At 52.0% G+C, this 25,875-nt stretch overlaps 1 protein-coding gene across 2 annotated transcripts; it reads right to left on the bottom strand.

The window, feature by feature from the left end:
• Positions 1-13,103: 13,103 nt before the first annotated feature.
• SELPLG (selectin P ligand) lies at positions 13,104-25,073 on the bottom strand. 2 transcript variants are annotated; one of them, XM_009181633.4, is made up of 2 exons: positions 24,859-25,073; positions 13,104-15,210 (listed from the first exon to the last, which is right to left on the bottom strand). In XM_009181633.4, the coding sequence occupies exon 2, from the start codon at positions 15,203-15,205 to the stop codon at positions 13,907-13,909; it is 1,299 nt and encodes a 432-aa protein (XP_009179897.1). In that variant the 5' UTR covers positions 15,206-15,210; positions 24,859-25,073; the 3' UTR covers positions 13,104-13,906. The 2 variants fall into 2 exon arrangements, with proteins under 2 accessions (XP_009179897.1, XP_009179896.1); XM_009181632.4 differs by lacking the exon at positions 24,859-25,073 and adding an exon at positions 22,698-23,337.
• Between the last annotated feature and the right edge of the window lie 802 nt (positions 25,074-25,875).

Consider the following 25,875-nt stretch of genomic DNA (forward strand, 5'->3'; position numbering starts at 1 on the left):
CCCAACAGCTGGAAACATCTGCTTTGAATTGTCGGTTGGAAGCACTGGCCAGGCGGCCAAGGAATTTGTGAGCTAATTTTAGGCCACAAGACAGCTCTGCAGGGCGGGGTCTCACTCCCCAAACCACAGGCGCGGGGGCTGTGGGGGCTGTGGGGACACCGAGGCCTCCGTGGTACTCCTCGGATGGTCCACGCTGACCCGGCAGCCAGGAGCTCTCTCTCCCAGGATGAACGTTAACTGGCACTGACTGTGCCAGGCTGTCCACGCTCACTCCACGCTCCCAAATCCCTAGGAGTAGGAAAGACGCTTCTCCCCATTTCCTGGGTGAGGAAGGGGGGCTGCCAGAGGTTAGCAAGTTGCCCAAGGTCATGCAACTCCTAAGCAGTGGAGCCAGAATTCGAACCAGGGTCACCTGACCCAAGCCTTAAACCTAAGGCCGCCCTGCTCTGCCCCTGCCGCTTAAATTTTGTCAGTCCCATTGCGTCACCTCAGCCCCCATGCCCTCTGCAAAGCCTCCCTTGCTAATCCCTTTATTCAGATGTTTCCTGATTCCCTGCCGTGTGCCAGGCGCCAGGCAGGGACAGGGAGAGAGTGGACATGAGGGACAGAGGCCCCACCCGCAGCAGTGCAAATCAATCTATCAACATCACTCTGACCGTCACCAGTGCCTTGAAAGGAAAAGGGGGTGTCCTAGTGAATATCTGGGAGCAGGGCTGCAGGGTGGGTCTCTCTGAGAAGGTGACATCCAAGCTGAGGCCCAGAGGATGAGAAGATGCCAGCCGTGCAGACATCCGGGAACAGGGCCCTGGGCAGAAGAAACGGCAAGTGCAAAGGGCCTGAGGCAGCACTACCTGAAAAAGAGCAAGACACCTCATGGAACCGGCGCAGAGTGGGCGGCGACAGGAGCTTTTCTCCACCCATCCAAGCAAGATGACTGTCAACAGATGAGATGGCATCTGAGCTGAGCAGGAGTCAGGGCCCAGAAGCTTCTGCTGGTGGGATCGGACAATTCTGCTAGCCCACGCATTTGTTTGTATCCAGAGATTTGCGGAGGCGCTGCTGAACCTCTCAGGAAAATCGGTTGAGGCCTGTCCCTCTTAGGGCCTTGGAGGTCAGGCAAAAAGCCAGATGACAGGAACTCCAGAAAGAGCGACCTCAGGGGAGTAGTGGGCATCTCAGAACTGTTATGGCCACCGTTATGAGAACTCACACTCACTCGGCCACCCTGGCAGGGTCCCTGTGCCTGTGAAAGGGGCTGTGCTTGTGCTGCTTTTGTGCTTAGCTCTCCCCGCCATGGGGCCCTTTCCTTTCTCGTTTTTTTCTTGGCAGGAGCAGCAATAAGGCTGTCCCGATGCACATCTCAGTGTGGCATTCTGGTTCTGCCAACCTTGGGTATAGGTGTGCCTGGTTCTGGGGGGCCTGTGCGTGTGCTAGAAAAGAGACAGCAATCACTGCAGCCTTCCAGCCACCAAGACATGTGCAATGACCATGTTCATGATGACACAGAAGCCCCTCTGGGTTTCCAGAAATCTTTGGGAACGGGGGTTCTGGGGATCCCACACTGCCGAAGAGGAAGCCCCAGAGCTGGGTTTCTCTACCATGGCACTTTCGGACTTCTGTGTTGTAGGGGGGCTGTCCTGTGCACCGTGGGATGTTGGGCAGCACCCCTGACCACCACCCACCAGATGCCCCCTGATTGTGACAACCAAACATGTCTCCAGACATTGCCGAATGTCCCCTAGGGGGCAAAATCATCCCCGGGTAAGAACCACTAGCTCAGAGCACTCCTGTTTGAGCATTAATAACTAGAGGATAATGCCCGGGGCCCCTAAATTTCCTAATACTTTGGGTTTCTTTCTGTCCATTTGGGAATATTAGAAAAACACAGGGCCGGGCACGGTGGCTCAAGCCTGTAATCCCAGCACTTTGGGAGGCCGAGGCGGGTGGATCACAAGGTCAGGAGATCGAGACTATCCTGGCTAACATGGTGAAACCCCGTCTCTACTAAAAATACAAAAAACTAGCCGGGCGCGGTAGCGGGCGCCTGTAGTCCCAGCTACTTGGGAGGCTGAGGCGGGAGAATGGCGTGACCCCGGGGGGCGGAGCTTGCAGTGAGCCGAGATCGCGCCACTGCACTCCAGCCTGGGAGACACAGTGAGACTCCGTCTCAAAAAAAAAAAAAAAAAAGAAAAACACAGAAAAGTTGAAAGAAGCAAATCAAGCTCACCCAAAATCCTACACTCAATGGCTAACTTCTCTTAATAATTTGGTATATTTCCTTCTGCTCATGTTTTCTTTATACTTGATAATCCTACTAGCCATGATTTATGGAGGACTTACCTTCTAGCCACGATTTATGGAGGACTTACCTTCTGCAAGGCATCCTGCTGAGTACTTTCCATGCTGGTCTCATTAAATCCCCCCAACACTCCTACAAGATGATACTATTGTTATCCCATTTCACAGATGAAAAAACTAAGGCTCAGAGTTCATTTAACATCACGTCATGGGCATTTTTCCACATTATCCTTCAAAAACATCATTTTCAATTGCTGAATAATGTTCGCTCAATCAGACACCTGGGGCCGCCTTATTTTCTTTACTTCTTCCAAGTTGCTGGCATATTCCACAAACATTTCTGAGTCACCTACACTGGGCTAGGATCACACTAGAGGCTGAGGGCAAAGATGAGTCACAGTTCCTTCCCACAAGCACACACCATTTTATGCCCAGGGACTGTGTGGGCGAGTGTACGAGTGAGGGGTCGAGAGACCTTGTGCCCCTAGATGCTCAGCAATCAGGTCTCCGTGCACTTCTACCCCCAGGGGGCGGTGCAGCATGATTACTGCAAAAGTCCTCAAGGCTAACCATGTTTGGACCCGAATTCACACAACGCACGATGCCTCAAACACAGGTTTGATCTTTTGTCGATTGTCTCTAGGGGCAGTTGGGCTACATTGGTGAAAGACATTAGAAAGAGTTGTTCACCAGTGGCTCATGCCTGTAATCCCAGCACTTTGGGAGGCCGAAGTGGGCAGATCACTTGAGGCCAGGAGTTCCAGACCAGGCTGGTCAACATGGCAAAACCCCATCTCTACTAAAAATACAAAACATTAGCTGGGTGTGGTGGTGCACACCTGTAATCCCAGCTACGCGGGAGGCTGGGGCAGGAGAATCGCTTGAACCCAGGAGGCGTAGGTTGCAGTGAGCTGAGATCACGCCACTACACGCCAGCCTGGGAGATAGAGTGCGACTCTGTCTCAAAAAAAAAAAAAGGTTGTTCACACAGGAGCTGTTTGTCATTATCTGGCTTCTCTCCCAGTGGATATAAAACATATCCCGTCACATGGGGTGCGAGAACATCTTTGCCATTACCAAGAGGGGTCATACTGGAGAAGGCTCGTGTCCTTTTCTGAGGAGTGCCACCTCTCCCCACAGCCGCAGGTCCCGCCTCTGGCAGATGTAATCACAGTCCTGCCTCCAGGTTTTCCCTCTCTCCCGAGCTGCAGCCTCCTGCTGCCTGGTGGGAGGCCTCTCTCGGGTCAGTCCCCATTACATCAACAGGGTTCATTCACTTGCACTCTGCAGGCCAGGCTGGAGTGTGGTAGTGCAATCATAGCTCACTGCAGCCTTGACCTACCAGGCTCGAGCAATCCTCCCACCTCAGCTTCCTGAGTAGCTGGGACTGCAGGTGTGCGCCACCATGCCAGGCTAATTACTTAATTTTTTGTAGAGATGGGGTCTCGCTGTGTTGCCCAATCCAGGCTGGTCTCGAACTCCTGGCTCAAGTGATCCTCCTGCCTCAGCTTCCCAAAGTGTTGGAGTTACAGGCGTGAGCCACAGTAACATACAATCTGGCCAGGCTGTATGTTATATTGTGTGATTCCGATGATAAGTTCTGGAAAAGACCAGTGGTTACCCTTGGTGGGGAGGGAATGATTTGGAGGGGCTTGCAGGGACCCTCTAATATGATAGAAACTTGTCTTATTTGGGGGGAGCCATTGATAGTCTCTGAGCAGGGGAACAGCCACAGAAGGTAAGGACAGTCATAGGGGACTTCCAGGAGGTGTGGCTTCCTTGGGCTTCCCTGTCACCCAGTCCCTGGGAGGGGCAGGGACAGCAGCTGTGGAAGCTCCAAGGAGCATGCCCAAGGCCCTCTGCCCTCACACACGCCTTGGCAGACCTCGGGCTCACACAGCCTTGGGAATTCCCCCCACTTCTGCTTCTGGCTCCTTGAAGCTGTGCCTCCAGCACGGAACTAATACAGATAGCTCCCATCTCATAGAAGGAGAAATCGGGGCCTGAGAAGGCGGTGGCATGCCCGAGGCCTCATAGAGTGAGTCCAGGGGTGGTGGAAGGAGGCAGCCCCCTCTGCTCCCTCAGCAATCTTTGGCACCACCTCCTGCCCGGCACCCAGCTCTGTAGAGGCTTCGTGGATGGGCAGTGCCCAGTGACTGCCTCCCAGTGATCCCCTCTCCCAGCTGGGGATGCTGTGAGCACAGAGTGGCCTCCAGAGAGGAGCTCTGTGGCCGACGAGAAGTCACGCCAGGACCTGGCTTGGAGAATTGGAGATCTGGAGATTTGGGGACTTCTCCAACCCCTTCTCAAAGAGTCAGCCTTTGGTGACTGGTGGCCCCAGAAAGTCTTAGGAGTTTACTCCCCAGTCTGTGATTTTTTCATGCTGTGTAACCTTAGGCAAGTCACTGAACCTCTCCGGACCTCCTTTTGCTCATCCATAAAATGAGGTTAAAAATAAGACCTAACCTCACAGGGTAGCTGGACTTCTGCTCTTGTCAAGGATAATTGTTTACAGTGCACCAGGCACTATGACCATCCCCTGTTACAGATGAGGACTGTGAGGCTCAGAGAGACAGATGGCAAAGACAGAAGCAGGCATCTGATTGACTTCTGTCTCCTTCCCAAGTCTTCTGGGGAATGAAAAATCCCTGCCTCGTGTGACTCTTATCTGAGTGGGAAGGACAAATTAGCAGTGGCCGCTTGGTGGCATGAGCAGACACAGAGGTGCCCATTCTACACGTGGAAAGATTGAGGCCCCAGATGGAGGAGGAATGATGTGGAGTTACCTGTTGGCCAACGACGCTGGTCTCTGTGCCCAGGACTGGGGCAAAGATGGGGTGAAATACTGCCCCGCAGGAAGTAGGGCGATGGGGGATGAGCAAAGGAGGAACCCAGAGACATGGCTGGATCCAAATAGATCTCCAGGGCCTGGGGGAGCTGAGCCCCTAACAGTGGAGACAAAAGGCAGAGATGGCAGGAGGCGTGGGGCATGGGTGGGACGAGTGAGAGGGCCGGATTGCCCAGACAGGCAGACATATAGGTGAGTGGGCAGCAAGTGAGGAAGCTGCAAACTTCCCGTGGACTCGGGCAGTGGGGAGCCACTGATAGTCTCTGAGCAGTGGAACAGCCACAGAAGGTAAGGACATTCACAGGGGACCTCAGGAGATGTGGCTTCCTTGGGCCTTCCCGTCACTCAGTCCCTGGGAGGGGCAGGGACAGCAACTGTGGAGCTCCAAGGAGCATGCCCAAGGCCCTCCGCCCTCACACACGCCTTGGCAGACCTCTGGGCTCACACAGCCTCGTGAATTCACCTGCTTGCCTGCTTGCTTATTGGTTTGCTTGCTTCTTAGGGTGTATTTTACACACAGTAAAAAGCACCAATTGTAAAAATGCAGTTCAATGAGTTTTGGCAAATGCAGACACCCGTATGACAACCAACCAGACCAAAATAAAACATGTTTCCATCATACCAGAGGTTCCTGCAAGCCCCTCCTAATCATTTCCCAGCCCCAAGAGCAACCACTGATCTTTTCCAGAACTTCTTATCATTAGAATCACACAACATACAGCCCAGCCGGATTGTATGTCACCGTGGCTCATGCCTGTAACTTCAACACTTTGGGCGGCCGAGGCAGGAGGATCAGTTGAGTCGGGAGTTTGAGACCAGCCTGGGTTGGGCAACATAGCAAGACTCCCATCTCTACCAAAAAAATAAGTAATTAGCCTGGCATGGTGGTGCACACCTGCAGTCTCAACTACTCAGGAAGCTGAGGCAGGAGGATCGCTGGGGCTTGGTAGGTCAAGGCTGCAGTGAGCTATGATCACGCCACTGCTCTCCAGCCTGGGCAACAGAGTGGGACCCTGTCTCTAAAAAGAAAAAAAATACAGCCTTTTGTGTCTAGCTTCTTTCAGTCAGCATGGCGTCTTCGAGATTCGTCCATGCTGGCGTGTGAATCAGTGCCTTACTCCTGTTTATTCAGAATAATATTTCCTTGCATGGATGGACCACAGTTTATTTATCCATTCACCAGCTGATGGATATTTGGATTGTTTTCAGTTTGGGGATCTTATGAACAAAGCTGCTGTATACATTTGTACCAGACTTTGTATGAACATCTGTTTTCATTCTCTTGGGGAAATATCTAGGAGTGGGATTTCTGGTTTGGATGGGGAGTACATGGTGAGTACATGTCTAACTTTATAAGAAACTGCCCAACTGGTTTCCAAAGTGGCTGTATCATTCTGCATTCCCACCAGCAACATGTGAGTGTTCTAGCTTCTCCACATCCTCACCAGCACTGGGTGTTGTCAGTCTTTCTAATTCTAGTCCTGCTGGAGGGTGTGAAGTGGCATCTAACTGTGGCTTTAATTTGCATTTCCCTGATGGCTAATAACCTCAAGCATCTATTGCAACAGCTTTCCTGCTGGAACCTCCACCTGGAGGTTGAGCAGACCCTGAGACTCAACTTGGCTGAACCCCAGCTCAGGATGCTCCTCCCACCACCAGCCCTGTAATCTCCTTCTATGGCTTTCCCAGCCACCCCATTGCACCCCCATCAGGACAGCTGCCCAAGTCAGAAACCTGAGATTTCAACCTCCTTCTTCCTCACTTCCAACCCATCAGCAACTCCTCCCCTTCCTTCTTCCCAATTATCTCTCAATTCCACAATTTCTTTGCACCCTGCTCTAGTCCAGGTTCTCCTCATCGTCACACAGCCTCTTCCTCCTCCTGGCTCCTTCCAGCTGCCCCCACCTGTCCGTTCCCCTAGGGCAAACTCCCGTGCCCATGATATTGTTCCCACTGCCTGGAACTTTCTTCCCTCTATCCCTTTCCTCCCAAGTCAATAACTCTGTGTCCTTCAAGTTTCAACCATGATTTTCCTAACCCATGCTCCCTAGCTCTGGTCCCATTGCTCTCAGCATCTCTCCTCTGAGCTCAGGGCCCAGCCATAATCTGATCTTTTCCTGGGTGATTATTTAATCAATCTGTCCCCCTGTAGACCATGAGCCCCAAAGGGGTCTCAAACTCCTGGCCTCAAGTTATCTGCCCACCTTGGCCTTCCACAGTTCTGGGATTACAAGCCTGTCCTACTCACATGGCATCCCAGGGCCTCTCACAGTGCCTGGTACATTCCATAGTAATCAGTGGCTTGATTGAGTGGCAAAGAGGGATGGGATCTGGGGAAAGAATTTGGGGAGCCCCTGCCAGATCTGCTGCTGGATGAAGCACCCCCAGGGTGGCAGCCGCAGCCTGTAAGAGACAAGGGATCTGGAACAAACCGAGCCCATCGTCCCCCGCCCCCCCATTTCCTGTCTACCCTCCTTCCTTCCCTGCTGGCAGAGCTGAGGTCAGCACAGCGTGGTTTCCTAACCGTGCAACCTGCCAGAGCAAGTGGTTCGGCTTTCTGAACCTCAGTTTCCCTGGCAAGAAAATGGAACAATCATTGCAACCACATTATGGGGTTGCGTCCTAAATGAGGTAATGCAGACAAACTGTTTGGCAAGGCACTAGGTATGCAGTAAGTGCTCAGTAAAGGCCAGCTACTTGCCCCCGGCCATCCCTCTTAGTCCTAGGCCCCAGCTCTGCTGTGTTGTGTTCTCTGCAATGAGAGGGCTGTGCTGTACTCGGTTACCCTGCCAAGTAACAGCGCCTTCCCTCAGCAGCCAGGAGCCACAAAGGGTGACTAATGGGGGACTTCCAGGAGCCAGGGCAGGTCAGCAGGGCTGAGGCTTTGGGGCGTGGGATTCCCCCAGAACCCCGCTGTGATCTCGAGGACGGCATGACACAGTGGTAAGATCCTGGCTTTCAGGCCTGGGTTCCAATCTCAAATCCTCTTCATGACCTGGGGCAGGTGACTTCACCTAGCTCTCAGCCTCAGTTTCATCTTCTGTAAAATGGGGAGAATACTAGAACCTTCTGTGAGAGCTGTTTGAGGGGATTCACAGGGATATTGCAGCTGTGTGTGTGTTAAGGATGTGTTTGCTGAATGGATGAGTGGGGTGATTCAGGCTGGCAGTCCTCAAGGGCATGGGAGGCCCAGGCAGGAGGGGAGGGCACAGGGCTGTGCAGGAGCCAGACTACATCTGCTCGTGAGAGCTAATCAGCAAAATTTTCAGAATTTTGTGTCAGTTGTTTAATAAACTAAATTCTATTACATTAAAAGCCAAGGTCATCAATACTCAAAACTCACTAATTCCTAATAATTGTACTACATTATTCGATGATCGATGCTCTTGTTACTAACATTTATCGTATCATCGACTATATAATGGTTGGTAGCTCAAAATCGGCTGTGGGAGTATTTTCATGGAAGACATTGGCAAACGCTACACATCAGGCCTTTTTCCCATTGGAAGCCAGTTGTTAAACACTTACCAGCACGCCACTGGCTCTGGGGCTCCTTCCTGGCTGAATGATCGCCAAGTCTGGACCAAGGGAAACGCAGGCTTCCGCCTGCTCTAAGAGCTGGCGGCGGGCGCCCCCTGGTGGCCGCCTCAAGCACCCAGCTTCGCCCACCCTGAATGAAATCCCACACCTTGGAGAGAGAGAAAACTGTAAAGGGAAGGTAGCCCTCTTCCAATGCAAATGGAAAGCTGTGGTTACACAGCATCCTCAGGAGCTGTCAGGGAATAGGGGGAAGCTCCCAGGAAGACGAGGTGACAAGATCCCTGGGGAACAACTCAGAGGTCCCCATGTCCTTCAGCCTGAGTCCACAACCCCCTGCTGTGGAGCCTTCAGCTCCTCTTCTCTGATTTTTCTGATCCCTCCCAAAGGGGAGGTAGACTCAGTCTCTCCTGACCCGTCAGCCTGGCGACCCCGGGTGTTAACTGACCCAGCCCACGGCAGACACTCCCACCCTCTTCCATCAGCGCCCCCAGGACACTTTGAACACACCTGCCTGAGAGTATCAGATTTGATCCTTCTAGTTCAGGGGAGGAGATAGAAACTGCATTTCCAACATGTGTGGGCCCTCTCCCCACTCCTCCCCAATGCTGTCCCATGGCCCCTCCCCCTGACAGCTCTTTCCTGCCTTTCCTTTGTCTCTTCATCCAATCACTCTCTCCCAAGCCGCAGTCAACCCCTGCCAGACTCAACCTTCTCTGTGAACTTCCCTTTTCCAGGCTAACCTTGGGGACAAGGAAAGAAGTCCTTCACTTCCAAGGAATAGGCCATTGAAGGTATTTTTTTTCTTTTTCCTTTTACTTTTTCTTTTTGTTTGTTTGTTTGTTTTTTTTTTTGAGACAGCTTTTCACTGCTGTTGCTGCCAAGGCTGGAGTGCAATGGCATGATCTCGGCTCATGCAACCTCCACCTCCCAGGCTCAAGTGATTCTCCCATCTCAGCCTCCTGAGTAGCTGGGACTACAGGTGCACATCCCTGCACCTGGCTAATTTTTGTATTTTTTTTGTAGAGACGGGGTTTCACCATGCTGCCCAGGCTGGTCTCAAACTCCTGAGCTCAAGCCGTCCTCCTGCCTTGGCCTCCCAAAGTGCTGGGATTACAGGTGTGAACCACCACACCCGGCCGGAGGTATTTTTCAAGAAGAAAAATAAAGATTATCCCCTGAGATGACTTTTATTCCTGTCCTAGAAGGTAGAACAGAGTCTGTTTTAAGCAGTAGCTTCTTTCTGTATATATGGAAATGGCCGGAAGGTATTTCTTTGGGAGCAGAAGACCAAGAACTCTCCAAATCCTAGTTTTCTAATCTGACTGAAACTGCCTTTGCAAAAATTATAACTGAGGAAATTATGACAGTGAAAGGACCAGACCTAACAGACTCCATCTTGCTTCTAACCGTTAAGCTGTCCTTGTTCATTCCTTCCCAAAGTTAGGCTGAACTAACTTTGGGAAAGAATTCAGTTCATGTTTTGACTCTGAAACAAAATTAATAATATCCTTTCCCCCTGAAAAGACCCCCTTCTTGCCTGGGGACCAGTCTGCCTTTGCAGGACTAACACATTAGCTACAAGATTAGAAATTATGGTTTAGGGGTCATGCAGCCTCTGGCTCCAAGAGTCTAAGCCTCCCCAAATTGCTCCTGGGGATAACATCAGTATTGTAAAACCTAAGATCACTGCTTGAGATATTTTGCAGACCCTGCACTGGATGGATCAGTTGACACCACCTAGACCGGTATTCTGGCTCAACCAGTTCCGCCGTCGCACCCGGGAACAGAAGACATTAAGAAAATCTCACTGCGACCCCTATGATTCTATCTTCAACCTGATCAATCAGCACACCCCACTTTCCAAGCCCTTGCCCACCAAATTGTCTTTAAAAACTCTGATTCCCGAATGCTTGGGTAGATTGATTTGAGTAATAAGAAAACTCCCTTCTCCTGTACAGCCTGCTCTGCGTGAATTACTCTGTCTCCATTGCAATTCCCCTGTCTTGACAAATCGGCTCTGACTAGGCAGCAGGCAAGGTGAATCCCTGACCCTCACAAGGTAGTGTGTGTTTTAAATGGGGTAATGCAAGTGTTGCTTAAATAGCAGGGCCAACCTGGTTTACCGGGGCTGAGTTTCACAGAATGTAGGACTTTCAGTGCTAAAATCAAGAAATTCCCGGGCAAACTGGGACGACTGGTCACCCTATGCTTAAAATCAGATGTTGGCAAACTGACAGAGCCGAAATGAGCTTGCCGCCCATTTGTAAATAAAGCTTTATTAGAACACAACCATGCACATTCATTTATGGACATATTGTCAGTGGCTGCTTTTGTGCTACAAGGACAGAGTTGAGTTGTTGCAACAGAGGCTACGGTGTTGCAATAGCTAAAGCCTACAATATTCACCGTCTGGTCCTTTAAGAAAAAGTTTGTCAGCTTGAACTTTTCCATTTGACAGCAAGTCAGTGCTTCTGTGAGTTGTACAAAAGGTTGCAGGCTGCATCTAGGCTTACCAATAAGCTACTGGCTGTTAATGGGAGACAGGGCCTGAGCGAAAAGGAGAGGTCAGGGTGAGCTTCTGGAGAGTGGGAAGGATTCTGTGCTTGGCCAAGCTGTAATCAGTCAGGCCCCCGAGTCCTCTCCTAAGCCCATCTGTGCACTTCCTTGTAAAATCCAGTTCTGGGCCAGGCGCAGTGGCTCACACCTGTAATCCCAGCACTTTGGGAGGCCGAGGCGGGTGGATCACCTGAGGTCAGGAGTTCGAGACCAGCCTGACTAACATGGAGAAACACCATCTCTACTAAAAATACAAAATTAGCTGGGCATGGTGGCGCATGCCTGTAATCCCAGCTACTCAGGAGGCTGAGGCAGGAGAATCACTTGAACTCAGGAGGCGGAGGTTGCGGTGAGCCAGATTGCACCATTGCACTCCACCCTGGGCAACAAGAGCGAAACTCCATCTTAAAATAAATAAATAAGTGAATAAAATCCAGTTCTTTTTTTTTTTTTTTTTTTTTTGTTTTTGTGACGTGACGGAGTCTTGCTCTGTAGCCCAGGCTGGAGTGCAGTGGCCGGATCTCAGCTCACTGCAAGCTCCGCCTCCCGGGTTCACGCCATTCTCCGGCCTCAGCCTCCCGAGTAGCTGGGACTACAGGCGCCCGCCACCTCGCCCGGCTAGTTTTTTGTATTTCTTAGTAGAGACGGGGTTTCACCGTGTTAGCCAGGATGGTCTCCATCTCCTGACCTCGTGATCCACCCATCTCGGCCTCCCAAAGTGCTGGGATTACAGGCTTGAGCCACCGCGCCCGGCCTAAAATCCAGTTCTAGCAAGAACTCTGCTAAGTCAGCTTAGTAACAACCCTTCCCTCACCACTCCATATCTGATCACTTCCTATATCTGATCACGTTCCTCATCTGCCACCATCCCCCAGGTGATGGCTGAGCACCCTGGCCTGCCTCCAGTATGAATCCTGTTAGGTCAGTGTAGAAAATGACCGAGAACCCATCCCCAACAGTCAGTTTAGCCAGAATTCCCCTTCCCCTGATGTTTCCTCTGGGTAATTTTCCAACCGCAGATGTCCAACCCTGCTCCCAGCTATCAGTTCCCACTTGTACTCATAGTTGAGCCCAAATGCCCCCACTGCAAAATCCCATAGCTGCAGCCCCTGCAGTGATCGAGAGAGTCCCCCTCACCTTAAACAAAGTCTTCCTTACCATGCTTTAACAAATGTCATTGAATCTTTTTTTTTTTTTTTTTTTTTTGAGTCTTACTCTGTCACCCAGGCTGGAGTGCAGTAGCGTGATTTCAGCTCACTGCAACCTCTGCCTCCCTGGTTCAAGCAATTCTCCTGCCCCAGCCTCCCGAGTAGCTGGGACTACAGGCACGTGCCACCACACCCCACTTATCTTTGTATTTTTAGTAGAGACAGAGTTTCACCATGTTGGCCAGGCTGGTCTTGAACTCCTGACCTCGGGTGATGTACCCACCTTGGCCTCCCAAAGTGCTGGGATTACAGGCGTGAGCCCCTGCTCCCAGTCCCTTTTTTTTCTCTTTAACAGGAGGATAGATTGATGTTTAGATGGATATTGGTCTGAGGTTTGGCGGGGACCAAACTCTGTGGGCCAAAACTGGGTAATGGAGGAAATGGAATAAAGTGGTCACTGGTGGGGAAAGGGCAGCCTCCCTTTGGCCCCCAACAGCCTGAACTTTTCCCGGCCACCCAAGGATGTACAAGACCCCCCGTCGTCCAAGAGGCAAAACTGAAGTCAACCTAACAGCCCATGAAAGAGGCTTCCTGGGGGGCCAGGGGCTGAGGGCGGACAGCTGAGGACCAGCCCCCACCCTGCACTGAGGGATAGAGAAATCCAGGAAGGCTGCCTGAAGGAGACAGCCTTGATACCTTGAAGGATTCAGCTATGGTTTGTCCGTCACACATTTATTGCCAGCACTGTGTCTGCAGTTGGGATACTGCAGTGAACAAGACAGAGTCCACCCTGGAAAGTGGTCACAGGGGAAGGCAAGAGAGGACGGCTGGGGGGTTACTTGTCACTAAAGGGAAGCTTCTCGGTCCACACAGTCCCAAAGAAGGGTCTGCCCTTGGGCCCACGAAACCCATCCCAGCCCTCACAGGCTGAGCCTCACCCTGGGTTTTCCCAGAGAGGTGTCCCAGAAGACCCAAGCTGCCCCAAGTCAGAGGAGCAGCAGGAAACAGCCTCAGGAATCTGTCACTCTTCAGTACTCCTCCCTTAGAATGTCCACTTCCTGTTTGGTGACCATGGCAACCAGAAGACAACGGCGGTGCGTGTGGGGTGGGGGAACTCCGTCTTCCTTGGGTATGTGGGGAGGAGACTCCAGTGACCAGGAGAAGCGGGGAGAGCCATGGGAGACGTTAGAGGGACCCAGATAAGATGGGGGACAGGAAAAAGGAGAGAATCTCTCTCAAGTAAATGGCCTCCTTCCCTGGACCTCGGCTGAAATGTGGCTGGAATGTGACCAGGCTTCATTCGAGGAGGGAGGAAAGAGGTGGCTCCACTTGCCAGTCTGCTTGGCCCCAGGCTGCTTTTGTCCTGTTTGGGTGGCCAGGGTTCCTTCCCTGAAGATCCCCATCCCCAGGGGTCTCCGAGGAAGCCCAGAGCTGTGGAATGAGGTCTGGGCACTCAGGGGAGGCCCAGGAGAGACCGTGGAGGCTGGGGTGTTGCCAAAACAGATGGCAGAGGGAGCTAAGGGAGGAAGCTGTGCAGGGTGAGGTCATCCCCGTCACGGTCCTCCCCGGGCTCTGGCGTCAGGCCCTGGCTCTTGGCCTTGGGCAGGCCCCCATTGGCTAAGGCGGAGGGCCCCTCACCCCCATCAGGCAACAGGGACGAGATGCAGACCATCTCAGTGGGGGAGTAATTACGCACGGGGTACATGTGGCCCTTGCGGGAGAGGCGGACTGCCAGCACCACAGTGCACACGAGGAAGATAGTGGCCACCAGTGCCAAGATTAGGATGCCCAGCAGGCACTGCTTTACAGAGATGTGGTCTGGGGACCCCACTGGGTGGTTGATGGACAAATTGCTGGCTGCCATGGGAATGCCCTTGTGAGTAACAGAGGACACAGAAAAGGGTATGAACAGACCCTTTTTGGTAGTAGGTTCCATGGACAGGGCCTCTGTGGCATTGGGTTCTGTGGACAGGGCCTCCATGGCATTGGATTCTGTGGACAGGGCCTCTGTGGCTGCCAGTGGAGTGGTCTGTGCCTCTGTGGCTATGGGTTGAGTGGTCTGTGCCTCTGTGGTTGCCGGAGGAGTGGTCTGTGCCTCTGTGGCGGCTGGTGCAGTGGTCTGTGGCTCTGTGGCTATGGGTTGAGTGGTCTGTACCTCCGTGGCTGCTGGTGGAGTGGTCTGTGCCTCTGTGGCTGCCGGTGGAGCACTCTGTGTCTCCGTGGCTGCTGGTTGAGTGGTCTGTGCCTCTGTGGCTGCCAGTGGAGTGGTCTGTGCCTCTGTGGTCGCCAGTTGAGTTGTCTGTACCTCTGTGGCTGCCAGTGGAGTGGTCTGTGCCTCTGTGGCTGCCAGTGGAGTGGTCTGTGCCTCCGTGGCCGCTGGTTGAGTGGTCTGTGCCTCCGTGGCTGCTGGTTGAGTGGTCTGTGCCTCCGTGGCTGCTGGGTGAGTGGTCTGTACCTCCATAGCTGCTGAATCCATGGACAGGGTCCCCATGTTGGCCAGCTCCATGGTCAGCTCTGTGACTGACCCTCCTGTATCCAGGCCAGTAGAATGCCTTGCAGCAGGCTTCACAGTGGTAGACTCAGGGTTTCCAGGCCCAGTCAGAGGAGTGGTGTTGGTGCTGTTGCTCAGTATTTCTGGAGGCTCCGTTTCTGGCAAGAAATCATAATCCAGGTACTCATATTCGGTGGCCTGTCTCCGGTTCCGGGCAAGCAGGGGACCCAAGGCTTTCTTGGCTTCATCTGCCCAGGTGTCCCATAGCTGCAAGCTGCTGCCAGGGCCCAGTAGGATCAGCAGCAGGAGGAGTTGCAGAGGCATGGCACCTGGGGGGAGACAACGGGTGGTGGGACATCAAGACAGCTTCACCCTTGGGCTTAGCAAGCACCCTAGACCACCACCCTCTACTGCCGCAGCTGGAAGCATGTCTGGTCTGGAGCAGGGGCTGGGGATTTAGGCATCCCTGACATGCCTGGGATGGAGAAGACCCTCAGCCAGTAGCAGTTGTTATTATTACTAATCAACATGAATAAAGCCATCCAGGAGGGCCCTTTAACTTCTAGATGTGCATGGAAATTGATTTGCCTCCCTCTCCATTTTGGTTAAGCCACTTTATTTGTGGACGAGACAATCCATTGGAGTGTAGAAATAATTAGTGCTTTGCTTCTAATTCTATTAACTTTTCATGTCACTCCTTTTTTTTTTTTTTTTGAGATGGAGTCTTGCTCTGTCACCCAGGCTGGAGTACAGTGGCGCTATCTCAGCTCATTGCAACCTCTGCTTCCCGGGTTCAAGTGATTCTCCTGCCTCGGCCTCCTGAGAAGCTGGGATTGCAGGCATGCACCACCACGCCAGCTAATTTTGTATTTTAGTAGAGATGGGGTTTCACAGCTACAGGGCTGGTCTCAACTCCTGGCTTCAAGCTATCCACCCACCTTGGCCTTCCATTGCCCCTGATTACTGGCATGTTTTCACCAGTTCGCCTCATGTCACTCCTTCTTAATTTCAAGTATTGTATTATTTATAATGTATCATAAGAGTAAAGTAGTACCTGCATAGAATTCATACATAGATTAATTGCCCGCTTATGAAGTCCATAAGCAGAAGAGTTTGGAAACCACAGACCTCCCAGATACAGCTGCTTATTGGACCTTTGAGGCCTCTTGGAGTCTGATTCTTCCTGCTGCCCCCTCTCCCTGCCCACTGCCACGCCACCTCTACATGTCTCTCTTCCTCCTTCTCCTATCCTGCTTCCACCCTCCCATAGCCCTTGCCAGTCCTCAGAGTCTCAGTTTGTCTCATTCCTTCTCAATATCTTGGCTTGGTTCCATTTGCTTTGGTGTTGTTCTCATCTACACAATGCACAACAGGGATGACGGTGCCTACTTCATAGCCTATTGTGAGGATAAAATGAAGGGATGCATGCAAGACCCTTAGCACTTTGTTTGCATGATAACCTCTCAGCAAAGGTTGGCTGATTTTGTTCTTTTAGTCAACCTGCACTGTAAGTCTTCAAGGGCCCAGAGCCATTCAATTACACTCTCCATGGCCAGGAGAAAACTCAAATCTTTTCAGAACAGCCCTGCTCTCAGGGAGCTTATGGTCACTGAGTGTGCCTGTGGGTTAGACCACTGTCTATTCAGAGACTCTACATTGTCCTCCCGACTAGGTAGCCAGAAAAGACAGCGCCTCTCGTTTGGCCATCTCATTGACCTTTCTTCTTGGCATTGTGAACACCTGTGCTTTCTTGTTTGCTCTCTCTCCCCTCATGCTCTCCTTGGCACTGGCTGGTGTTTACAGAATTCAAAATTCTGTGCTGAGAATCCTATGGTGAGTGACAGCCACTTTCTGGGGCAGGATTCAGATATTCCTGCATTCCCTGGACATAATGCCTTTCAGCAGCACACAACCCTTAGAATAGTGTCTGATGCAGAGCGGGCATTCAAGAATGGCACCTGGACAATTTCCAGTCTCTTCCTTTGTACTTCATTCACATGATCTGGAGGAAGGAGCAGTTGCTCATCATTCCTCAGGTGACTATAACTCACTCACGGGCTCCTCACCTTCCAGGTTCAATCTGACCTCTTTCACATGTTAGTTAGAATTATGTTGGTTTCTTTTCTTTTTTTTTTTTTTTTTCGAGACAGAGTCTCGCTCTGTTGCCCAGGATGGAGTGCAGTGGCATGATCTCGGTTCACTGCAACCTCCACCTCCTGGGTTCAAGCAATTCTCCTTCCTCAGCCTCCCAAGTAGCTGGGACTACAGGTGCACACAACTATGCCTGGGTAATTTTTGTATTTTTAGTAGAGACAGGGTTTCGCCATGTTGGCCAGGCTGGTCTCAAACTCCTGACCTCAAGCGATCTGCCCGCCTCGGCCTCCCAAAGTGCTGGGATTACAGGGCGTGGGCCACCACACCAGGCCTATGTTGGTTTCAAATATGCAAATCTGATCACATCTTAAACTAATTTATTTCCATTTATTTATTGACCTATTTGTTTTAGAGACAGAGTCTCACTTTGTTGCCCAGTCTGGAGTGCAGTAATGCAATTATAGCTTACCGCAGCCGCGACCTCCTGGGCTCAAGTGATCTCACCTCAGCCTCCAGAGTAGTAGGGACTACATGCACATGCCACCATATCCGGCTAATATTTAATTTTTTTTGTAGAGACGGGGTCTTGCTATGTTGTCCAGACTGGTCTCAAACTCCTGGCCTCAAGCAATCCTCCTGCCTCGGCCTCTCAAAGCACTGACATTACAGGCATGAGCCACCACACCCAACCCACATCTTAAAATAATTTCTTAGGCCAGGTGCAGTGGCTCACGCCTGCGATCCCAACTCTTTGGGAAGCCAAGGCAGATGGATCACCTGATGTCAGGAGTTCAAGACTAGCCCGGCCAACATGGTGAAACCCTGTCTCTACCAAAAACACAAAAATTAGCCGGGCATGGTGGTGCTCCCTGTAATTCCAGCTATTTGGGAGGCTGAGGCAGGAGAATTGCTTGAACCTGGGAGGCAGAGGTTGCAGTGAGCCAAGATCACACCACTGCACTCCAGTCTGGGAGACAAGAGCAAAACTCTGTCTAAAAAATAAAAATAAAAATAATTTCTTAAACCAAACTTTACGATATTTGCCCCAGAGACATCTGGCCCTCACAATTATCCCCATTTTACCAAGGACGACACTGAGGTTAAGAGAAGTGAAGTGACTTGCCCAAAGACACACAGCTGGTGAGAAGTCAAGATCAGATTGAAACCCAGTGACGCTCGGGAAGGCATGAAGCCATCAGGAGAGACCTGACCTCGCTGAGGAGACAAAAGGCTGGGCTTGTGGACTTGGGTGGAAGACGGAGGGCAGAGTAAGAAAAAGGAGGAGCTTGAAGGCTACGTCCCCCAGAAAGGCCCGCCACATGTTTACCAGGTGCCATGCAGGGCACAGGGTTGAAAGCATAGACTGTGGGGTCAAAAAGGACGTTCAAGTCCTAGCTCTGTCCCTTACAAGCTGTATGACCTTGACGCAGATGCTTGCCTCTCTGAGCTTCAGTTTTCCCATCTGTCAAATGGGGATAAGAAACAGTGTCCATCTCATAGGGCTGTTGAGTGCAACAAGGGGCTGGATTCAAAAGTTCTAGGCTGGTGGGCGTGGTGGCTCATGCCTGTAATCCCAGGACTTTGGGAAGCCAGGGCAGGTAGATCACTTGAGCCCATGAGTTTAAGACCAGCCTGGGCAACATAGTGAGATTCCCATCTCGACACAAATAGAAAAATTAGGCCAGGCATAGTGGCTCACACCTGTAATCTCAGGACTTTGGGAGGCCAAGGCGGGTGGATCACTTGAGTTCAGGAGTTCCAGACCAACCTGGGCAACATGGTGAAACCCCGTCTCTACGAAATACAAAAAAATTAGCCAGGAGTGGTGGTGTGCCCCTGTAGTCCCAGCTACTCGGGAGGCTGAGATGGGAGAATTGCTTGAGCCTAGGGAGATCGAGGCTGCAGTGAGCTGTGATCGTGCCACTGCACTCCAGCCTGGGTGACAAAGCAAGACCCTGTCTCAAAAATAAATTAAACAATTTTTAAATAGAAAAATTAACCAGGCATGATGATGCACGCCTATAGTCTCAGCTACTGGGGAAACTAATGCGGGAGGATCGCTTAAGCCTGGGAGGTTGAGACTGCAGTGAGCTGAGATTGTACCGCTGCCCTCCAGCCTGGGCAACAGAGTGAGACCCTGTCTCAAAACAAAACAAGAAAACAAAAGTTCCAGGCTTACGGTAGGTGCTTAATAAATGTAAACACACACACACACACACACACACACACACACACACACACACACACTTTTGCCTCCCAGTTTGCCTTCAGAGCAGCAGAGTTTCTTTGGGGTAGAGTTCCTATGTGGGGGAAGAATCTACGGCCCAACCTTGGCTGCACTTTCCCGGGGACAGGGACTTTAGGAAGAAGCCACTAGCCTAGAGACATATTTCATACTTAGGAGCACACTCACAGCCACCAACCCCCACTTGGGCAGTTCTCTGTTCCTGGAAGGCAAAGCCCTCAGCCACTTCCTGGAGGCAGAGAAGGTGGGGGCAAGGTTGCAAGGCCTGGTCCCCCTGGTTCCTGGGTTGGGGGAGGCATCTTGGTGAGTCAGGGCCGGACTTGCAGCAGCCCGGAGGCTGGGAGAATAACACGGAAACACGGAGGGCGCTGGGGCCCAGTTCTTCGGGTAGGCTGTCACTGTCGCCGACCCCTCCCCTACACCCATCCTGACAGCTTCCTGCACCCAGAGACAGCTGGGGTGGAGGAGAGGCTGGGGCCTGAGTCCCACATTTGCCCCCACTTAGCGGCAGGTTGCTTCACCCTCTCTAAGCCTCAGTTTCCTCATTGTAAAACAAGCGGTATTGCTTAAAAAAAAAAATCATCATGAGAATTGAATGAGTGTGTGGAAGGCCCCAGATGCTGGCTTCCAGCGGGGGGTACTTTATCTGGGGACTGTCTTCGGGGCTGCAGGCAGAGGAGCAGAGGAAAGGGAGGTCTCAGACTCAGAGGGTATGGAGGTGGCGGCCTCTCTACCGCCCCTGTGGGCATTTGGGCTTTGAGAAAGCAGAGACTTCCTTACCTGTTGTGGTAAGACCTGGTGCACTGGGAAAACCCAGATCTCCTTTCCTGGGCCTGTCTAAAGCAACCACCTTATCCGACATGTTCCTGGTGTCACTGCTGAAAGTCCCTCATCCCCAGAAACTCCTCACTCCCAGGCAAACTGGGTGTGGGGGAGTGTTGGTCACCCCAGCCTGGTCCCTGCATCCCATGGGCTTGAAGACACAGCAGCCTGGAGCCAGGCCACAGCTGAGCAGGCATCAGCCCGTCTAACAGAAAGAAAATCTGAGGCTCAGCCAGGCATGGTGCCTTGACCTTGTACTCCTAGCACTTTGGAAGGCCAAGGTAGGAGGATGACTTGAAGCCAGGGGTTCAAGACCAGCCTGGGCAACATAGTGAGACCCCGTCTCTACAAAAAAATTAAAAATTAGTCAGGTATGCTGGTGCATGCCTGTCATCCCAGCTACTCAGGAGGCTGAGGGCAGAGGATGGCTTGAGCCCAGGTCAAGGCTGCAGTGAGCTATGATCGCACCACTGCACTCCAGCCTGGGTGACAGAGTAAGACCCTGTCTCTAAGAAAAAAAAAAAAAGACATTTTTTTTTAATGAAATAAAAGAAAACCTGAGGCTCCAAGAGATCTTGTCTCAGCTGAGGCCACACAGGTAGAACGGGGAGGAGCAGAGTTTCCTTACTGTGTATGGCAGGCAGCATAATGCCTCCTTCATATTTGCTACAGTAAATGTATTATACAACAACAAAAATGACGTATGCAGAAGCCCCTCCCGTGGAGGGATGACTTCATCGTCTCACTGGCTGCTGACCTCGGTCCTCCTCAGCCTGTGTTCGCTGGCTCTAACGGTGCCATCACACCGATGAGCAAGCAAGGCCCAGAGCGGCGGGGTCGCTCCCAGGCCCCACCTTCCACCTCTCCTCTCCCCGGAAGGCAAAAAAAAACAGTCCCACAGTAGAGGGCCAGGGCAGGGCTCCGACAGAGGGGTCTCCAGTGGCCACATCCTACTTGTCTCAACACCTGCCTAACGGAGTAGGTCAGAGACTGCTCGTTTTGCCTCTTTGGCCCTAAAACCAGGCTGCTTCTGGCCCAGGCGCCATCTAGACCCCATGTGGGCCGCATCTAGGCTGTGTGGAGGAGCAGGCTGCAGGGAGCCCAGACTCCAGCTCCAGAGACCCCGCCGTGTGGTCGTCCTGAGCGACTCAGGAAAGATCCTCGGGGGGCTCCACGTTGCTGGGAACCTTGCACTGAGAATCCTGAAACTGGGAATCAGAGCGGGCAGGATCTTGGAATGTTAAAATTCAAAAGACTGAGCATCTCAGGGTTTGGGTCAAGTAGTCACCAAGAGAAGGAAAGCCCCCAGATAACTGAAGCACAGGCAGCAGATCTGAGTCTGGGTAGACAGGACAGGCCTCGCCCTGCCCTGACCTGGAGTCACATCAAACCAGGTCAATCCCAGCTCTGTCCCTTAGAAGCTGTGTGACCTTGGGCAACTCACCTCACCTCTCTGAGCTGTGGGTTCCTTAGCTGGAATACAAGGACAACGGTAGCCCCCGCTTTTTATGGGGTTGTTGTGGGTTGAAGAGGGCCAAGGAAATGCCAAGTCCTCCCAGAAGCCTTTCCAGATTGCCCCAGGCATGATTAGTCACCTCCTGTGTTTACATCATTTCTGCTGTTCATTTACTTTCTAAAAATGTATTCACATTGACTCCTAAACTTCCACAATACAAGAACTACAGCTGTCTTGCTGATCAGGCCACAGGCCCAGGATTTAGCCGACAGGCAGGCACACACCTCTCGAAATGCTTGTCCCAGTGGCTGGCAGCCACAGTGGCTGTCTGCTCTGCTGCCCCCACCAGACCAGAAGTTTTCGGAGGGCAGGAGCTCTCCTGGCATCCCCAGGGGCCTCACTAAATGCCTCTGCAGAAGAGGACATGTGACTGAGGCAGGGGGACGTGCATAGCACTGCACAGCACGTGCTGTCTTCAGACTTTTCACACCACGTTAGACAGCTGACACTTTCCAACCTCTTCCCATCATCTACCCCAACTCACATCAGGGAGCCACTGTAGACGTGGTTTCCCTAATTATCATCCCCCTCATGACATGTTTATTTATTTATTTACTTTTAGAGATAGGGTCTGGCTCAGTTGCCCAGGCTGGAGTACAGTGGTGCAATCACAGCTCACTGCAGCCTTGAACTCCTGGACTCAAGCGATCCTCCAAGTAGCTAGGACTACAGGTGCGTGCCACCAGACCCAGCTACTTTTAAATTTTTTGTAGAGATGGGTTTTCACCGTGTTGCCCAGGTTGGTGTCAAACTCCTGGGCTCAAGAAATCCACCTGCTTCAGCCTCCCAAAGTGCTAGGATTTACAGGCCTGAGCCACCGTCACCAGCCCTCCTCACAAAACATTAATAGCACAGATATGCTGTATATCTGTTTAATATTTGGTGGCTTACAAACCACAGTGTTAGTAGAGATTTTTTTGTTACACCCCACTCCCCCCACCTCCAGCCCGCCAAGAACCAAGTTACACCTGTTGGAACCCAAATTTGCTAGCCTGACACAGAGGCAGTAAGGTACTTGGCACAAATGAATTCAATGAGACCTACATGTGGTTAGTTGAACAACTGTCTTTAAACAGTTTTCTAAAGACCCCTGTGCAGACAGACAGATTAACAAACACAGACCCCCAACACACACACACCAGCCATCTTATCTCCTTCTAGACCACTGGCCCCCACTGCCATCTTCCTGTTCAAGTTCAGCAAAGGAGATCGAGACACAGGCCTAGGGTCACCACGAACTCCACGAGCATCCTGCAGCCAGAAGCCACGCCGCCAGAGGCAGCTACTTCTCCCCTGCGAGCCTCAGTTTTCTCATCTGGAAAAGGGGCACCGTCCACCCTCCAAGGTTCTCAGATGATTGATTCTGCAGCTCCTCCGAATGCCCCGCTCTGGGCCCAGCCCAGTAGCCCAGCCCTTCCGCTGAGGTTTAACTCCCCTGGCTGCTGGCCAAGCCTCTTGAGGGAGGCATCAACCGCCCAGGGTGCCGCCTCCCTAGGCAACCCCAGAGGAAGAGACTCTGGGGCCGTCCGAGGGCCTTGGAGCCACCTTCTGAAGCTCCGGCCCACTGAAGGGCCTGGCTCTGGGGGCCTCAAAGTCAGAGGTGGAAAAAAAAGGAAAACAGAAGAAAGAGGAAAGAGGAAGAGAATTCCAGGCAACAGAAGCCCAGATACAGACACTATGGTGTGTGTGTGAATGTGTATACAGCAGGGCGCAACCAGCCCCCACCTTTTCCTTTTAGTGTCCTGAAAGTATCTCAAATACAAACTAATAAGAGTATTCTAATTTTTTTTCTTTTTTTTTGAGACGGGGTCTCACTCTGCCACCCAGGTTGGAGTGCAGTGGCACAATCTTGGCTCACTGCAACCTCCCCCTCCCAGGTTCAAGTGATCCTCCCACTTCAGCCTCCCAAGTAGCTGAGACCACAGGCATACACCACTATGCCTAGCTAAGTTTTTGTATTTTTGGTAGAGACGAGGTTTCACCATGTTGCCCAGCTTGGTCTCGAACTCCTGAGCTCAGGCGATCCACCTGCCTCAGTCTCCCAAAGTGCTGGGATTACAGGTGTGAGCCACTGCACCCAGCCAAGTATTCTAAGTATTATTATTATTATTGTTTTCCCTTTTGCTAACAATAGTATCCTAATTCTAATATTTTAATAGTTTGCCACAGACAAGTGTCATTTTCTCAGTCTTATAAAAAGTGGGAAGAATGCATCTTTCTCTGAAAATCACTTTTTTTTTTTTTTTTTGAGACGGAGTCTCGCTCTGTTGCCTAGGCTGGAGTGCAGTGGCCGGATCTCAGCTCACTGCAAGCTCCACCTCCCGGGTTCACGCCATTCTCCTGCCTCAGCCTCCCGAGTAGCTGGGACTACAGGCGCCTGCCACCTCGCCCGGCTAGTTTTTTGTATTTTTTTAGTAGAGACGGGGTTTCACCATGTTAGCCAGGATGGTCTCGATCTCCTGACCTCGTGATCCACCCGTCTCGGCCTCCCAAAGTGCTGGGATTACAGGCTTGAGCCACCGCGCCCGGCCCTGAAAATCACTTTTTTATGCATCCATAAAATATGCGGCTTCAATACCAATCCTGCACTCCCTCTACTTTCTGGAATCTTCCAGACCTAATCTCAGCTCCGCCCCTAAACAAATCCCTTCACCTCTCCTGGCCTCAGTCTCCCATCCAGGAAAGGAGAAGGTAAGATCATTTCTAGGGAAACACTCATGGTTTCTCTGATTTTCAAATTCAGAATGCCCCCAAGCCAGAAGCCGCAGGCAAACTGGCCAGGGAGGGAAGTAAGTTAACGGGAGGCTGGGGCTGGTAGGTCACGCCTGTAATCTCAGCGCTTTAGGAGGCCAAGGTAAGAGGCTTGAGGCCAAGAGTTTGAGACCCCATCTCTAGGAAAGGTAAAAATATTAGCTGCATGTGGCGATGTGTGCCTGTAGTCCCAGCTACTCAGGAGGTTGAGGTGGGAGGATCACTTGTGCCCAGGAGTTTAAGGCTGCAGTGAGCCATGATCGTGCCACTGCACTCCAGCCTGGGTGACAGAGTAAGACCTTGTCTCAAAAATAGAAGAAGAAAAAGAAAAGTTGGCGGGAGCACAATTCAGAAGAGACACCAGAATAAGGCCACAGACTCCAGGAAGGCTTTAGTCTTGAGTCAGAGGGGCCTTAGTTTGCCCTCCCCAGGGGCTGCAGCTCAAGAAGGGCCTGGCGGTCCTCCCGGGCCTGCCAGCAGCTATAAGGCAGGCCCCTGGCCCATGGGGACCTCCAGCCACTCCCTGTGGTTTTGCAAGGCAGCACTTACCACTGTGCTCAGCAGAGCATGGGACAGCTGCCTCGTGGGCCCAGAAGAAGGGGCTTCTCTGCTTTAGTGATGAGGTCCCAGCCCACGCTGCTAGGCACTGCTGTGGCACCCCCTGCGGCAGTCCCAGACTCAAGCAACCCCCAATGGCCGTGTGTGGAAGGAGGAAGCGAGAATGTGGTTACTTAGGCAGGGCCATGTGACAGCCCACACCCCCTTGTTTGTGACAGCTTTGGTGACACTGTTGATAAAGACAGGGTGGGTAGTAAGGCACCTCCTAGGTCTGACATTGCTCTTGGTTTCCCATAACTGTGAAAACACGAAGAACCAAGTAGAAATTTTCTGGGGAGAAGTTCTTCAGCTGGGGGTGGGGCCCAAACTGAGAAAGGCCACAGCATCACTTCAGCGGCAGTGGACAGTCGGGGACAGAGGGGGCCCCCCGAAGGACAGGAGTGACCAGACAAAAAGGAGAATGGTCTCGCTTCTTGCCCAAGATTGGCGGGGGGTAGAGAGGGGGTGGAAGGTGGTCGGGGAGTAAAAAACACAAAATATGAATGTTCAAAGGGTTTGCAAATATGGTGTATTTCTTCTTGCAGGACTCAAACCACTCTCTCTAGATGCATAGCACAGGCCCTTTTAGCTGCAACCAAGATCCTCTCTAGGGAGCTGGACTACAGATTCCACAAGGGCAAGGCCTGCTTATCTTATTTCTTCATCCTAAATTTATTCATTTGACCAACTCTGGCACTCCAGACCGCATGCCCTGAGGTCCAAAGGCCAGCAATTCTGGGCTGTGGCCCTCCGGTAGCCCTTCATCTGCTGGGGAGGCTGGCGAGTAAACAAGTCAATGGAACATTATGCCACAATGACACAGCGCAGTGAGTGCCATCCTGTGGTAAGCAAGGGAGGGGCCTCTCCTTCCATCCTGGGTGGGGGAGGGAGGTTAACAGGAGGAGCTTCCAAGAAGTGGCACTTGCGATGACAAGCCAGGTGGGCAGCCGAGGCACAGAGCACAGCAGA

The sequence above is a fragment of the Papio anubis genome, chromosome 9 (assembly GCF_008728515.1).
Source record: "Papio anubis isolate 15944 chromosome 9, Panubis1.0, whole genome shotgun sequence".
Taxonomy (NCBI): domain Eukaryota; kingdom Metazoa; phylum Chordata; class Mammalia; order Primates; family Cercopithecidae; genus Papio; species Papio anubis.